This window comes from Harpia harpyja, chromosome 12, assembly GCF_026419915.1.
Source record: "Harpia harpyja isolate bHarHar1 chromosome 12, bHarHar1 primary haplotype, whole genome shotgun sequence".
NCBI lineage: Eukaryota > Metazoa > Chordata > Aves > Accipitriformes > Accipitridae > Harpia > Harpia harpyja.
The window spans coordinates 39,461,160-39,477,696 of record NC_068951.1 but is presented as its reverse complement, the minus strand read 5'-3'; the positions used below and the strand labels follow the sequence as shown (position 1 = coordinate 39,477,696).

The 16,537-nt window shown below is 50.4% G+C and overlaps 1 protein-coding gene across 4 annotated transcripts in view; it reads right to left on the bottom strand.

Annotated features, from left to right (window-relative positions):
- Window positions 1–541: 541 nt before the first annotated feature.
- The window catches only part of SLC7A14 (solute carrier family 7 member 14), a 34,701-nt gene continuing 18,705 nt past the window's right edge, over window positions 542–16,537 (bottom strand). For all 4 annotated transcript variants that reach the window (XM_052804502.1, XM_052804499.1, XM_052804501.1 and 1 more), the window contains exons 3-8: window positions 13,089–13,325; window positions 12,126–12,343; window positions 10,039–10,185; window positions 8,812–9,020; window positions 7,379–8,256; window positions 542–4,891 (exon numbers count right to left, since the gene is read on the bottom strand). In XM_052804502.1, the coding sequence (XP_052660462.1) occupies window positions 4,569–4,891; window positions 7,379–8,256; window positions 8,812–9,020; window positions 10,039–10,185; window positions 12,126–12,343; window positions 13,089–13,325 (2,012 nt within the window). In that variant the 3' untranslated portion in view covers window positions 542–4,568. The remainder of the gene's footprint in view (window positions 4,892–7,378; window positions 8,257–8,811; window positions 9,021–10,038; window positions 10,186–12,125; window positions 12,344–13,088; window positions 13,326–16,537) is intronic.

Sequence of the window (16,537 nt, the reverse complement as noted above, 5' to 3'; positions counted from 1 at the left end):
AATGGAAAAACTGCTCCACGCCGTGCCTAATATGAGCTGTGGAGTGGTGGGTGTGAGCTCTGGTGGTCACCCCAATGTGAAGGTGGTGGTCCCCGATGCCCCAGCAGAGTCGTCCCCAGCTCCACCAGGACCAGCTATAGCTCCCCATCACGGGGAGGGCACCTGGCAGCCTCCCCATTCCCCAAATAAGTGGAGAAAGCCCGTGGTGGGGACACCGGTACAGGGGGGTGACGGTGCCGTGACACCCCAGTTAAGGTGGGTGCTGGCAGCACCGCGAGCAGACGGGAGGACGTTGGCACTCCCCGGGGCTTTGCACTGCAATAGTCAACCTGCGGTCATTTGCTTTAGTTTTTTGTTGTTTTTTTTTTTTATTGTGTAAACTGATAACCATTTTTATTTTTCACAACAGTGCAAGTAAATACCAAAGTCAGCCTACTGAAATGGATCTTCTACAAAGGAAATTTAGAAGCAATTAAGGCAAGACTTGTTCATCTCTAGCTTCAGTTTAGCACTGAAAAAATATCAGACCTTCAGGTACTGATTGGCTTAACAAAATTTATATGGGTAATTTTTTTTATTTTTATTTTTTGGTTTAGTCTTTCATTTAAAAGATTTACATTACTATGGGAACCGATACTAAGACACATTTGTCTCTGGCTTTCTTTAAAAATCCATTAGTTCCTGTTTGATTTTTAAATGTAAAGGCACACAATAAAGCTTTATGCATTTATTAAAATATACAGATTTTGGTAAATTTAGGGGTTTTTTCTTAGTATCTTGATAATATATATATATATATAATATATATAGTTGTCAACAACACAATCATCTGAAAATAAAAATCACTCCATAACATATCTGCATATTTTTTTCTTTCTCGTGACACACTACAAGATCCCATTGTACAATGCACCAATGGGCTTTTGGAAACCACAAAAAAAAAAAAAAATTAATAGAACAAACTTTTTTTAACAAATACACCAATTTCATACCAGAACTGCAGAGAATTGTTACACCAGAAATTACCATCTGCAAAAAAAGCAAGATATACATCAGAAAGACCAAACAAAACGAAGTGAAGATCATTTACAAGCTGGATTTACAACATCCCATGTCATTTGGGCTGTGATTTCTCTGCCGTGTGGAGGGTGCTGGCGTGCTGGGCCTCGTACCGAGCGGTCATAACTGTGTGGAGTGAATTTGTGGAGGGACTGAGATCTTATAGAGTCGGTCTGGAAGATTTGAGGTATTTATTCTCCGTCTGTAGCATGCATTGGGCCCCCCCAGGGCGCGTCCCCCGCGGAGGACGGTCAGGCGTGGGGGGGCTGCGTGCCTCTCACCGGTGGTGGGAACGGGATGGTACTGCTCTGCCTGCGTCCTCCTGATGGGTCAGGGGTGTGAGAACCTCCCCGAGGACACCCAGGGGGAAAGGCTGGATTTTAGGGTTACGGCAAAACAAGAACTTGCACCTCCTCCCAGCATCTGAAACCACGCCCGGGGCCAGCGGTGCCCAGAGGCGATGGACATGCCTGAAAGTTTTGGCCTTTGCAGCTTTTGCTTGTGCCCGTTGAAGAACCCAACGCCTGCTACAAGGGAAAACGCGTGAGCTCCCAAACGGAGGCTGGACCCGCGTGTCCCCCAGGCACCGCTGCCCGGAGCGGGGGGGGGACACCCCGCTGCAAACCAGCCTCTCTGGGCACCGGCAAACCCCGGTAAGACCCAACCTGCGGCTCGGCCGCCTTCTCCTTACGCGCCTTCGTTAGGTGGGATGTGGTGGGCTCGGGAGGAGGGTCCAGCTCCCACTCGCCCCGACGCGGCGAGGGCTGACGGCAGCCGGTCCGCATCAGACGGTGCCGTGGCATCAAATGCTGTTTCCCGGCGGTCCCCGGGACATGGTGCAGCCGTCCTGCCCCGGCCCTTCCCTGGGAATGGGAAGGAGGATGGGTGACCGGGAACAAGAGCAGCCCAAGGGCTTCACTCAATGCATGGATCCAATGGAGAGGTTCCTACCGATGCCAAATAGCAAGGGATCAAGCCCTCGTCAAATAGGGCATGACTAGAGCGGACAGGATGACAGACACTGGTACTGGTAACTGCTCTGTAGCGAGAGATTAAGGCTGCAAAAGGAATAACAGGCTTCGATTCGACAGGGTACTTGGGCATGAGTTTGCGGTTCGGCAGACGCCTAAATACCATGCGGAAGCAGGACGAAGACGACTGCCTCGGATGTGGTATAGTACAAGAGCTGGTAGGAAAATAGCATCAGTCTTTCTCCCTGAAAATGTAAAGCCAGACCTGCGAGGTGCCATCTCTCTTGAGTACTTCTAAGGCATCGAGGATGAGAGCAGCCAAGCGCGAGTGAGAGGTGACCTTTGCGAGAGGTGCTCAGCACCGCCGGGAAGGTTTCCCGAGCTGGCCCGTGAGGGGTGCACACATTGCAAACAGCTTTTCGGTGGGACACGCTCGGGATTTCTGCTTGTAAAAGCGTGGTGGGGCGGGTAGCGGGAGAGGATGCCAGAGCGAAGCTTACAGGTCCTTTTGCCAAATCCTCGCTCCCATCCTGAAGCCCTCGCAGAGGCCAAACCTCCCTTGGCTTGCCCGGGGCGTTCTGGTTTAAGATCTGCAGAATCGCATGCTCTTCTCCACTGGGAAAAGGACTGTAGTTTGTGACCGTTTGGGACAGGAGCTGCAGGGAAACTTTTGCAGCCATGGGCAGAGCCTCTCCATCGAGCCCTTGAGCCCCAGGAGCGATGGGGACAGGCGTGGGTCCAGGCACCCTCTGCACCCAGCAGCCCGCTTGCCCACAGAGGGTGCCAGGCAGGCTCTGCGCTGTGTTTTGGGGGGCTGAGCCTCATCCAATGAAACAAAGTGGCAGTCCTTCTCAGCATCACATGGTGGAAATCCTGCCTCATGCCCCTGTCGATGTTAAATTGTCCCCTGGGATGCCAGCAGCAGCCCCTGGTACTGGGAGTTGGTCTGGGCTGCTCCAGAGGAGCCCTGGGGATGGATCCAGCCGCAGCCTTCGGCAGCCGGGAGGAGGATGGGTGTCGCTGTCTGATGGCGTGCTTCCTCGGTTATTATTTATTCAAAAAGATGTTCCTCCGTTGCAGTGTGTTAAACTAAACATGGTGGTGATGGGCTCCAGAACTGGACCTGCTGCTAATCGCTGACTCAGCAGTGCCGCCGCTGCCTGTGCCAGGGGAGACGGTGCTTGCGACCAAACCCCATCACCGCCGACGGTGCTGCGGGAACGCTGGCGGCAGGGAACTTGATGGCACTGCTGGGGGTCATGGCCATGCTTGGGCCATACTGGAGGATTTAACTATGAGAAACGTCCACCTGCTGACCAACTCTGCCCTGCCAGCCACCAGCTCTGGTTGGTTTCAAATTGGAATACGGACACTTATAGAACGAGCAGCATTTCAGTGTTTTTTCATACAGCGTCCACCAAGCCAGGCTCAGAAACAGAGAAAATGGTACAAGGTGGAGACGGCAGCAGGGAGAGAGATTTCAGCAGCCGAGTCGTCTCCGCTTACCACGTGTGGCCCAGCCCTGCCAAGACATGGCTGACCCACAGACATCGCTGTTTGCGGGGGCATGGACATGTCCCTGAAGCACCGAGGCCAGAGCGAGCGCTGAAATGTGCCCACTGCGGTGAGGGAATTACGGTGCAGTCATTTTCGTAAAAGACACGACGTGGTGGAAACAGCACCCAGCCTCAGACCGGTGATGCTCAGAGAAATGGTGTGTGGTCCTCGTTGACCATTCGCACAAGGTGGGTTGAGCCAAGAGCGGGTCACAGCCCTCGCTGTGACCAGAAATGGGACCAGGCTCCCAACAGCAGATTTGGGATGTTTGGCCGTGCCGGGACTTCAAGGTTTGATTGAGACACGGACTAATTTTGAATCACAGTATTTGGGACGCTTGGATTTGGGGTGTGGGGATGGACACAGGGGTAGCACTGCTGCGTGCACCAAGTGCCTTTACGCCAGAATGGGCCGTGGAAATGCTGTGTGATGGGACCAACATTCCTGGATCCACCTCTGAGCTACTTCCTTGCAAGGGGTTTGTCCATCTCCATTTCATACCTACCCACCCGTCTGTCCCTCTGGCTCAGCTATTACTTCTGGGTGGTTCAAAGAAAAAAACACACGTGCTTAGAAAGTGCCAAAAACATAAGAGTGACATCTCACCGCTGCAGCCATCGGGTGGACATTCCCCAGGGACAACTCATCTTGTCCCCTTGTGCGGCTCCTTCTACCTCTCAATGCCCTCCCAGTTTGGCACATCTCTCACTCCACCGCCTCCACCAGTGCGGCTGGTGCCGGGAGATCAACCGGTGCCGGAGGATCAGCCGGCATTCACCAGAGCGAGACCCGACCGGTGGAGCCGGGACGGGCCACGAGTGTGTTTGGGTCAGGGTCAACGGCAATTGCAGAGCATGTCCCGAGGACCAGAGGTGAGCGGGGTGGTGGTGGAGGACCCGGGGAGGATGGGACAGGACGGGGGGGAGCCACGGGGACCCTTCCTCATCGGCTGGGCGGCACGACGCCCTGCTGCCCGCCCCGCTACTCGGGCGAGTAGTCCAACTCGTCGTTGGCGATGAGAGCCTCCGACGGCGGTTTGTGCCTGCCTTTGCTTTTCGACTTGCTACTTGTCCGATGGCTTTCCTTTGCTCCTGCCATTTGCTGGTACGAGAAGCTCTTGTCCTCAGAGGGACCCCAGCCCGGGTAGCCCTCGCCCTCAGCGGCGCAGGAGAAGCTGTCGTCCACGGAGAAGGGGTCGACGTCCACGTCGTAGCGCTGGTAGGTGCTCTGGTGGAGGGCCTCCTCCCGGGCGCTGATCTCCAGCGTGCTGTTCCACATCCCGTAGCCAAAGTAGATAAGCAGACCTGCGGCGGGCGAGAGGGAGAAGGTCGGACCCCAGCCACCTGCACCGGCCCCGCGCCCCTAGATAAAACGTCACTATAATGCCATGCCCCAAAATGGCACCTGTCCCCCAAAAACCACATCAGGGGTGGATTAGAGATCCAGCCCAGCTCCCCACCAGCCTCCACCCACCCAGAGCCAGGCTGGCTTCAGCTGATGGGGGTTAAGCATAAGTAAATATACCTATATTTTTTAAGCTAGTGTACGTTGTACGTGATATCTGCTCTTTGAAGCTGTCGAATTTGTGTTTTCGGGCTGCCAGCCGTGACCCGAGGGCTGTACGTTTTAAATATCAGCTGGGATCGCTGCTGGCCACGTGATTGTGCCATCTGCAGCGTCGGTGGGACAGCAGCTCCCAGCAGACGTGTGGAGGCTCCCAAGTGCCCAAAACCCGCATCTCTACCCTGTTACCCTCCCGGCTACCCTTTTCTCTCTGGAGTTTCTCATTCTCTCTGTCTCTCTCCTGCTGATGCTCACAGCCACGTAAGCCCCAGGGTTGTCAGGACGAGCGTATTTGGCATTAAACCAGCTCTGAAATCCTGTCCTTCTCCCCTCAGGACTTTCATGTCATCTTCTCCCTCTAGCCCTACCTGATTTCACCTTCCCGCACCAATGCTTTCCCCAGAAGCAAATGTACCTGGAGGTCTAATTTCTAGTAGATCCTGGGATAAACCTACCCCAGACATGCGCATAGAGAACCCAGAATTCTCCACATGCTGTGGACTGGCCACGGAGGACTGTTTGTGAGGTTAAATCCAGAGTCTGTGTGGCAGGACCACACACCTCTGCCAGAAAAACAAATAGGATGTGCCTCCTCCCAACAGGCAAGCAGCCGTGGATGGGTCTGGTGGAGTCCATCACACCTTAATGGAGTGGCTTAATTGACTCATTGCCATTGCTGGCAGCTGAAGAGGTATTAGATGTATCCATAGGGGAAAGTATTTAATCACAGCGGATTAAATTGATGCTTTGGAGTCAAGTTTGCTTCCAGGTAGAAGGGCTTGCCCTGGATTTGCAGCTTCACCTATTGCCTTTGAGGGCCAAAAAAGCACCAAGCATGTCTTCTCCAGCCCAAAAAGTGCAGGTAACAGCTACTGCCCAATGGCTCAGCTTGGGGTTAGGGGATTCTCAGAGATGGAGCTTTGCTATGGGACCTCAGTCGTGCAGGACTGACTCAGGATAACCAGAGTCCTCACCCCGAAGCAAAAGAGGGAATGGCAAAACGGAGCAAAAATGTGGTAGCAGCCTCCACCCAAAGGGTGGAAACCACGAGACTGCTCTAAACTCTCTGAGACACCAGAGGGAGATCCAAGGTCTGTTCATGTCGTCTCCTGGGTCTGCCAACTGAGCTCAAACATCTACAAATGTCAGGAGGCACCTGTGAAAAGCACGAAGGCTGGTGAGCCCGGTGTGGTGGCCTGTGCCTGCCCACCCCTCCTCCAGGAGGGGCAATTCCTGCCTTTATGGAAGGCGGCAGCTGACTATGACCTTTGCATCAATCCTCATTCTCTTTCCCCACCACTTTCTCCCTCTCAACCCAGGACCCTGAACCCTGCTCCCAAAGGAGAGGGCTGCTGGTGGGATAGCTGGCCAGGGACGGTCCTTTTGGGTGCTGGCAGCATGCTCAGGGTCTGTTGTCTGCACCTTGGGTTCCTGTGGGCTGCTACAATACATATGTTTACTCATAGGGTTATTATTTCTCTGTAAAGAGTCCTTGGCTCTGATATTGTCGTGTTCCTTTGGTTCTCTCTAGTCCAGGCTTGGGAGGCTTCAGGAGGAGTGATGAGAGCTGCTCTTTTTCTCCTGGGTTTGTGGAGTAAGTGGGTTGCAATGTAAAGCAGGGGAAACTATGGACATGCCAGGCTCCTGGCTATGTGCCAGGAAGCCTAAATTTGGCAAAAAAAGGTCCACGACAGAACGTGTGAGTCCTGAGATCCCCCTGCCACAAAGTTAAGGACTTAGACCAAGAAAAGGAGATACAGTCCACAGATCCCTTGGCTCTGTCTCTGCCAGGGCTGTTGGGGTTGGGCAGCTCTGGGTTTTGGAAACAGAGTGCTGAGATTTTGGTGTGGGCTGCTGAACAGCTCAAGTAGGTGAAATAGCAAGAAAGCAGGCAGATTTCTGTAGGAAACCTGCCTCCGAGGCAATTTCTAGAACCCACCTACTTTGCATCAAAAGGCTCATCAAAATAGTCACCTTTGCATGGAGCAGTTTACTTCCATCAAACTGACATTTTCTGGAGGTGTCATTTTCCATTTAGCTGTGGTTCGGGGGCTTGATAAACCGAGGTTTCTAAGAACTTCAGGATGACAAGGGCCAAATGCAAAGGACTGGGTATGTCCCAGCTGAAGAAGCATCAGCCTAAGCTTTCTAATTAAAGGAAGTTATTATTAACATCCTTTCAAAAGAATGTCAGTTAAAAAATTAGAATAAATGAATCTGGGACTCACCCACAAAACACCAGACGGCAAATCGGATCCATGTGACCGTGGAGAGCTTCAGCATGAGATAGATATTCACCAGCATAGCAAAGGCAGGGACGAAGGGGAGACAAGGTGCCATGTAGGGCAGCTTCTTGGGGTTTTCTGGCTGCTGCAAGATCACAAACACCAGCACGACGATGAGCAGGATCATCAGCACGACGAGGAGGACAGCCCACCAGCTCTGCTCGTAGATGTAGTCTGCCCCAAAAATGATGAAGGAGCAGAAGATGAACATCAGGACAAAGAGGAGGAGCACGCAGGTGGTGACCGTGTGGCCGGTGGCTGCCGTGGGGCGATCCATTTTCCCCGGCAGTCCGAGGTGGATCCTCATGGTGTAGTAGCGAGGGCCAATCAACTTCTTCAGCTTGATGAGGTAGATGTTCTCAGACTCATCTGCCTCTATCCCCGAGGTCATGTCAACCGTGCCGTAATTGGGGTGATTCACGTTGTAGGTGGATTTATCAGATTTCCCAATTAGCATCTCGTTATCCCCCAGCGACGGCAGATTTTTTGCCCCGCACGTGTTGGTCGGTGGGCCAGCGAACTCTTCTCCTTCGCTCCCAGGGGAGCAAGCTTCCTTCTCGCAGTCGGCCAGGATGCCCTCCTTCTTCTTGGTGTGCTCCTCGGAGAGGAATTTGACGAAGCCATCGATGTCGCTCTCGGGCTGGTATCGGAGGAGCAGGACACAGACGGAGACCAACGTGTAGGCGAGCAGCGTGCCGATGGACATCATTTCTATCAGGTCCCTCAGGCTGACCAGCAAGGAGAGCAGTGCTGCAAGGAATCCGGAGACGATACAAGCCACTACGGGTGTTTCCGTGTAAGAACTGATGTGGGACAAAAATCTGGAGTGCGAAACAGTTGCGGAAGGTTAAAATTGCAGATGGCAGTGGTTCCCTGTTGTAGTAACTCTTACTCAGCTGGAGGGGCCAGGCTCAGAGCTGTGATCCCTTCAGCTCTTGTTGCGTTTTGCTGCTTAGGCTCCAGACAGCCAGGGACTGGAAATACTGCTGAGACTGGATCTGGAGTTAGATCTAGGTCTAACCAGCTCTGAAATGGGCATTTGGACACTTGCAAATAAGTGCCAAGTTTTTATGTGTATAAGCTGCTCTCCTTTGCAAGTAACTCTGGAATTAAATGCTCATCTTCCCATAAGCTGAATCTCTAGGTACCAGCAGCAAATGAGAAACTTTTGCGTAGATATCTCCTGATTTTTTTTGCCCAGGATTTTGCTTTGGTGTGCACCCTGTTCTGCAAGCACCGAGTCTGTGCATGCCTGCTGCTCCCTGCAGTGATGGCAGTGGGCTGTCGGGGTGCAGGACAGTCCCCGTCCCTCCCAGCACACTTCCCCTCTGGGTCCCAAGGGGGAAAAAATAAATGCCAGCATGGGCATGACTGACCTGAAGAGCAGCCCATCACCAGCCATGGCATAAATGACTCTCGGCATTGGGAAGAGGGAGCCCAGCAAGCTGACGGTCAGGCCAGCCACGGACCCAATGGCAACGATGAACTTGGCTGCGTAGAAGCCATGGGCCACAAACATTTCCATCAGCGGGGACTCGGTGTCGATGGCATCGTAGGGCACCATCAGCGTGAGGATGATGCTTACCTGGGGAAGGTGAGAGGAACAAGACATGGGTGTCAGCTGGGGACTCGCAGGGAACGGGGGCTGCTTCTCAAGGGTGGAAAGCCAAAAAATTTCAAGTCTGATTGGGATTATATCCCTATGTACCCTGTGGGAGGGGTATAAAATGCTAGATGGAAGGTCTCTGAAGGCAACACCTTGACCCATACCGCAGTGGTGATGTAGGAGGCTGGTGGGACTCGGTGGGGTTAGTAACACTCACATTGGCCACATTCCTGTGTGGGGACAGTGCTGCCCGAGTTACACACTCCCCATGGGACAGACCCAAAATCCAAGATAACGTTGCTTGGGGCAACACTCTGACCCTATTTGAGCCAAAGAGAAATTGGTTTCGAGGGAAGCCCACCATGCTGCAGGAGAGGCAGTGGGTGAGTTTCTTTGAGACGATGAGAACAATATTTTTTTCTCCTTTGTGACTCAGTTTTGCTCTTTTACAGGGAAAATCTGTGAGTACAGACATGCATTTATTGGGGTGCAGAGCAACTGGATATCTTTCACATGGCCATCCCTGCCCATCCTCCCCCTCACTTGGACCCTCTCCCTTATCTCCAGCAGAAGCAGTGCTGCTTTTCCCAAAACGATGGAGAAAGGCTGCTGCAACACTGCCGCTCCTTTTGTTTTGCTGCACTTTTGGATGCAAAAATAGCTGCGGATGGGGATGAACTGTGAGGAAAACGGCTGCCACCATCTCCCTGCAGCCGGCAGAGGGATCTCGGCAGGGTGACGGGAGCCTGGGAACAAACCGGGCTGGGGCCGAGGGGAGCCTCGGCAGGACACCACAGTCACATGGAAACACAGCTGATGTCTCCGTTCTCACCGAAGAAAGGGCCCTTGTCCGAGGGTCAGACCGGCACCCTGGCTCATGGGGAGGGGAGCCGCGCAGATGCCCAGAAGGGACGCGCTATTTTTTTTTTTTTATATATATATATTTATGCATACCTATATATTTATGTACATTTATGTATGTATAGCTAGTACTTACAGACACATATGCTGTCAAGCATGTGACGAGAGAGGCCGTGATGGCGTAGGGGATGGAGGTGTTGGGACTCTTCGCTTCTTCTCCCGTGGTAGCAATGATGTCGAAGCCGATGAAGGCATAGAAACACGTCGCAGCCCCTTTGAGTACCTGCGTGGAGGATCGAGCATCTGAGCGCGAGGCACCCAACCAGGGAGAGGGAACTGAGCGAAAACGAAGGAGCCCAGTTCTGCCTTGGCTGAGCTGAAGGGTGAGTGGGGGCAGATCAGGGGGTGCACGCATAGATAGAGCTGGGCATTCCCATCTGGGGACTGACCCTGGGAGCACCCATAACCCAGTGATCTGCTGTAGGGAAAGGATTTCAACATGCGCCCCGAGTCACTGGAGGCATCTGCAGCTCGCTTGTGGTGCACCACGAACCTGTGCCCACGCAGTGCTCGAATCTGCTGGGAGATCCTGGCAGCGACAGAGGAGGCAATTAACCAATTTCAGGTTTACTTTCACAATCCTCCACCCCAAATCCGTTTATATTAGTAGGGATTTGGAACATGTTTACACGTTCTATCTTAGCACGATGTCTCATGTGGCAGCAAGATCTGCTAGCAGAGGAAGCAGAAGAGAGCAGCACAGTCAGATGTGCACCGCTTTCCAAACAACCTCTGTTTTGCTTGGAAGCTGCAGACAGGTTAGGAGCACACGTTGGAGCGCTTGGATGAGGAATTATTTGTACTGTTGAGTTATTTTTTTAATGTGATTTTTAAAAATATACAATATTAGCAAGGACATTTACAGGAAAGAAACGCTGAAGCAGGCTAAAGACTGTGTGGCTGTGAGTGAGCTAATTTGCAGTTGTAAAACCCTCGCGTACATCTAGCTAGCTAGCTGGGTACCACGTGTCCATCACATCTCTGTCATCTCAGCTGTCTAGTGGTGGAGCACACAGTAAAACTCACCTCTTTCAGGGGACTACCTGTAATTACCTTTTTAAAGTATCCCCTATGCTCCTGGTGATCTCATGCTTGTGCTGCCATGGATTTACTTTTACAAACAATGTGGGAGACAAACAACCAGCTGAAAATGATGGGAAGACCCTATCGGGTTTGGTATCTTTTGTATATGTATCTTTTAAAATAAATCTTAAAAAATTTTGTATATGTATCTTTTGAATTGGAGCAAACCAGCTATTTTCTATTTTCTCTTTTTCGTTCCTATTGTATGGCATAAAAAGCCAAGCACGATCCAGAGGTAAATATGACATCTGCTCTCAAATGGGCCTCAGTGCTCTTCTCCTCGCTGTTGTTCTCTGGCAGAGAGGTATTGATTTACTGAAGGGAGGTGCAGGGACTGTATGGCAGCTTGAGACCCTTTCAATAATCAAGATTCTTAGTTTACTTTACTTTCTTGCTTATTTTTCTGCACAAAACCCTGATGGAGTTGAGCAGTGTAAATCTGAGAAATTATCTTGGGTTTAGGCCAGCTAAGATATTTTCAGTCCCTGTTCATCCTTGGATAAAAACCAGTGCAAGCAAGCTAAAAAAGCCAAATATGTCCAAATTCGCAGTAAGCTTTGAGGGAACATCCATAAAATAAGTACTGGCAGGTGGCATTATGAAGTGCTCAAAACAAATGCTTGAGAACATTGTTGTTGAAAACCAGCCAACACAAGTATCTCCCCCTCCGCAGAGGCTGAGCCAGCTCCTCCCGAGCGCCCTGTCTCGGACAGCCACTGCATTTGCATTTTGCTCCATTGCCTGGCAATTAGCGGCATTTCCTGGTGTATACTTTCACATGGGGTCTGGCTCTCCAGAACGACATTTTGGAAAAGTTCTGGCTTTATTCTAAGAGGTGGCAGGAGACACGAGCAGAGCATTGCTGTACCATTTGGGTTTGGCGGAGCGAGGAGGTCTGGATCCAAGCCTGCAGCGGTGGAAGTTGGAGGTCCCTGGCCAAAGTATAGGTGGGTTTGGCAGGGTTGAGATTTGGAGAGTGCAGTGGAAGTAGGGTACGTATACCACGAGCAAAGCTGAGCTTGTGGCGGGTGGGTGGCACCACTTGGGTGCTGCGTGTGCCTCCGCGCGCCCAGGACTTACCCCCGGCCATCCAAACGGCAGGAATTGCCCTTCAGACCAGTTGTCACCTTTGACGTAGAAGAGACCAGCAATCATGATGAAGATCCAGACTGCCAGGTTAATGACGTTGAGCACGTTGTTCAGCCCCACCGAGTTCTTCACCCCCATGGCCACGATGATGGTGACAATGACAGCAATGACCAGAGCAAGAAGGTCAGGGTACGACTCCTCTCCTTTCCCTGGGTAAAAGAAAAGAGTTGTGTAAGTCTCCATCCACAGCTGTGGACAACATCTCCAGAAACTCTGTGGGGGCTTTTCAGACCCTGAGGCTTTGCAGAACTCCTTGGTCTCATTGCAGATGTGGTCTCCAGATGCCCCTGCCTCCGCTAGCTGAAGTTGTTTTATTAAGGTGATTAATCTTGATGCCTCAAGACGCTGTTAGGAGTTTCGGGAGGGCAGCAAACAAATGATCAGGTTCCAGTTTGCATAACATGTATCTGCCAAATACTAATTAAACATCAATCAAATGTTAAGTTTTCATAACAGGTACAGGACAGCTAGCCGGTTTACTTACTGGTAGGAACTACGCACTGTTGCTGGAAGCGCTGGTCACACAGAACCACCACAGCCCTGAGTTTCTCCGTGGCAGTACTGCAGACACCAGCTTGTACCCTCTAACAAGGCTCCGCAGGTGCCTTCACGGGACCGAGCAGAGTGCTTGCACTGGGTGAAGTGCTCCTGTGCTGTTGTTAGCCTCTGACATTCAACTAATTTTTCTGAGTGCTTATTCTGCTAAATGTCAGCTCATCCCGAAGGGGCTCAAAATATCGTGTATCCCCCCCCACCCCCGAATCCCGCCTGTGAACCAGACTGCAAAGGCAAAGTACCAGAGGCAGACAGATGGTAAATGTCTGACTTCTGATGAGCTTCCAATTACTTTTCAGGCCCTAATTAATGCAGGTAGCAAAGCACGGCGTGACGCACCTAGTCCATTCAACGTCCCGACGCTGTTGATCATCCATCGGCTGATGGTGTGGTTGGCCAGCGAGTCGAACATGCTGCTGAGGGCGCTGGCGCCCGCGGCCGTGCCGATCAGGTATTCCAGGATGAGGTTCCAGCCGATAAAGAACGCCACGAACTCCCCCACCGTCACGTAGCTGTAGGTGTAAGCGGAGCCCGTGGTCTTGGGGACCCGCACGCCAAACTCAGCGTAGCAAACGCCTGTTTAGAAAAATATGAAGCGACATAAGGAAAACGTGCTTGGAAAAGGAAAAGGTAAAATTGTCTTGGTCCCAACTATCTGTAGGTGCCAGGAGGTACCCAGGGCTGTAGTCAGCACCAGGAGCCCAGAGACATTGCAGGGGGTCATGGTGACCTTCCCTCCCTCCCCAATTGCTTGGCTGAAAAAGCAGCCCATTTTCCTATTAAAATCAAGCTGTGAGGGATTTTTTTTTAAATTTTTTTGGAGGATACACAGTTCAAGCTAGCCAAACCTTTATTGGCCACTGTAGAATACCCTTCTCACAGGTGTGTGTCTCTGATATGGGACCCTCCAGCATGGCCAACTGCAGCCCCTGCAGACACAAAACCAAAGCTGGGGGGGGAACTCATGCAGAGGGAGCAGAACTGGGCAGCGTTGGTAGTGCGGTCCTTGGAGCCCTGTTTGCCTGCAGTAGCTTTGAAGGTGATAGATATCTCTTCTTCCCCATCCAACAGTGACACCATAATATGATTTTTGCCATTTTTCCTGGGATTTCATCAGATGTTTTATTTGTGGTATCAATATTCTGACAAGCTCCCAGCACTTTTGGCTGCAGAAACCATCATAGCCCTGGGGTTTGCCAGGAAAAGCTGGTTACATTGAAACCTGCCAGAGACAGTGTTTGGGTTTCTCCAAAGCACTGTGGGGCACAAAGAGGTCAGGGATGGTTATAGCTGTTGCATGGGATCCTGGAACCATGTTGCCCAGCCTCATCCTAGAGCAAGATGCCACAGGAGGGCTCACACAAGGCTACAAGTCTCCCTGCCCCGACTGTGCAAACTCCAAATGCCTATCTTGGGTTATTGCTATGCAGATCCAGGCACGAGCACTGTCCTGATGATCCCTGCTGTCATTCGTACCCATGCAAGAGGAGTTTGAAGCCACCTTAGATAGAGAATGTAAGTTATTTTGACCCTTAAAAATGTTACATGTAAGTCCCGTTCTGAAGAATAGTTGCAAAATTGACTTTGTAGAAGAAGAAAAGAAAAGCAAAGAGAAATATTTAACTGGAACTGTTTGGGAAGGGATTTCAATGGACTTTAATACTTTCCAAACCCCTTGTGTACTTACTACGTCAGGATACTTTTCAATAAAAACCTGACCCTGACACATTGCTGTCTTAAAATAACCATTAGGTTTTATTTAAAAGGAATAGATGGACTTAGTCATAAATTCACCAAATATTAGTCAGAACAAGCACTGGAAGTGCGCACTGCATCCCGTATGTTTAACACTGATTAAGCCCCTGCCCCGAAGACCCCAGTTCAGCTTGCACAGGTTAATGGGTTAGGACCGTTATTATCATTGTGTAAACCCATAGTAATTATTGAGTTCTTTATCAACTACTATTCTCTATTTAGAAGATAATAATTGCTTCAAATTTGCAATCAGTTCAGTAGAGAGAGAGGAATGAATAATTTATACAAACGTTATGAGGTTGCTGCTCTTGCTGCAAGTGCAGTTTTTACACAGTACAAACACAGAATTATTGAATCCCTAAGCTGAATTTGGTGGTGCTTCTTTTCTTGGTGTTGGAGGATTTGTATATTCCATTCACTGTTTAACTTGTATGCACGATGCTGGCAGTGCTTTGCAAAGGGACTCTTCAAAACTTGATTTCTGTAAAGCAGGCCCAACTGCAGGAGCAGCAAGACATCCCCATCATCCAGCCCTACAGACAGTCATTATTCAAAGCTGATGAAAAATGCATGCCCTCAGCAAAGCTAAGACATTCACAGGTAACTACAGGCCTGAATGATTTATGAAACAGGTACTCTGACGGGGACAAGTATCTAGTTTCTCTCTTTGATGGCCTTAAAAATCATATAATCTTTCTTGGAGGCAGCTCTACTTTTAGCCAATGACAAGATAAGGCCTAAAGAGGATTGTTATTGATACAGAATGATAATGGCAAAGCAAAGACATTAATATGTTTTAAAATGTTTGAGTTTTCAATTACTCTACTAGGACCCCAAAATAGAAGAGTAACGTTTCACTGTGCATTGGGCACAGCAACATGTTGTGGATATCTGCATTAGGTATCAGCATATATTAAGAAAATAAACTACTTTTTATCATAGTATGCAGTATCCAGTCTGGGGAATATGCGATGCAAGATCTGCCATCCATCCCTGACTGCTGGTGGCTGTATCGGGTGGCATTAATCAAATCACTTTGCTTTGCGGCGCTGCAGGACCTCCATCAGAAATGGGGTTCACAGCACTTCCTTCTCTGCTTAAAAAGGAAGATAATATCATAGATTATTAGGGTGCAGATTTTATCTGGGTGCAGATAATATCATAGATTATTAGGGTGCAGATTTTATCTCACTAATCTCTGCTGCATCAGTAGTGTATTATTATTATTATTATTATTATTATTATTATTATTATTGTTATTATTATTGTAATACAACTGCATAATGAAACTGTTAGTTACTCCTTGGCAGCCCCGGCTATTCGGCATTTCATCCCCCGGTACCCAGAGAGATGCAGCTCTCCCGGTGCCCCCGCGCAGCCAGCCTGGCTCTGGGGCTGCAGGCAGAGGCTGGGCACACTCTCCCCACCATGACTTTCTAAATCTGCAGACAGATTTCTTTTCTTCCCCCCAGTCAAGAGTGATTGCAAGTTTCTGCAGAAAGCAAACCAACACACTGGTTGTTTGGAAGAGTAGTCGTTTTACAGAAGACCATTTCTTTTCCTTGAATATCAGCTACACTGTGTAATTGGTGTGACAGTCATTACGCTGGTGTAATTATACAGTTATTGACATTATTCAGAAGGACATAACCACAGCTGAGCGGTTTGGTCCATGACATTGTCCTTCCAAGATCCCCCATTTTTCAGATTTAATTGACTTCTCCATTCCCTGGTTTATCTTGTTGAGGGTAGGAGGTGAGGCAGCCAGCAGCTTCGCATAGAGCGCCGGTGTAGAGGTTAGGTGTTTCTGTGTTAGCGGTAACTTGGGGTCACACTGGGCAACTTGACCTGCCCGGTGAGGACTTTTTCTGGTGGGTGATGCCTCGGTGGGGCAGGAGGACGGACCACGAAGTCCCTGTTGGCTTCAGACCCCAAACCCCAGCGCTGCAACAGCCTCTGGGCAGCACAACTGGGGACACGAGGAACTGGTGCAAGCACCGCAGCTCAGTTCACCCTCTTGGCTGCTGCCTTGC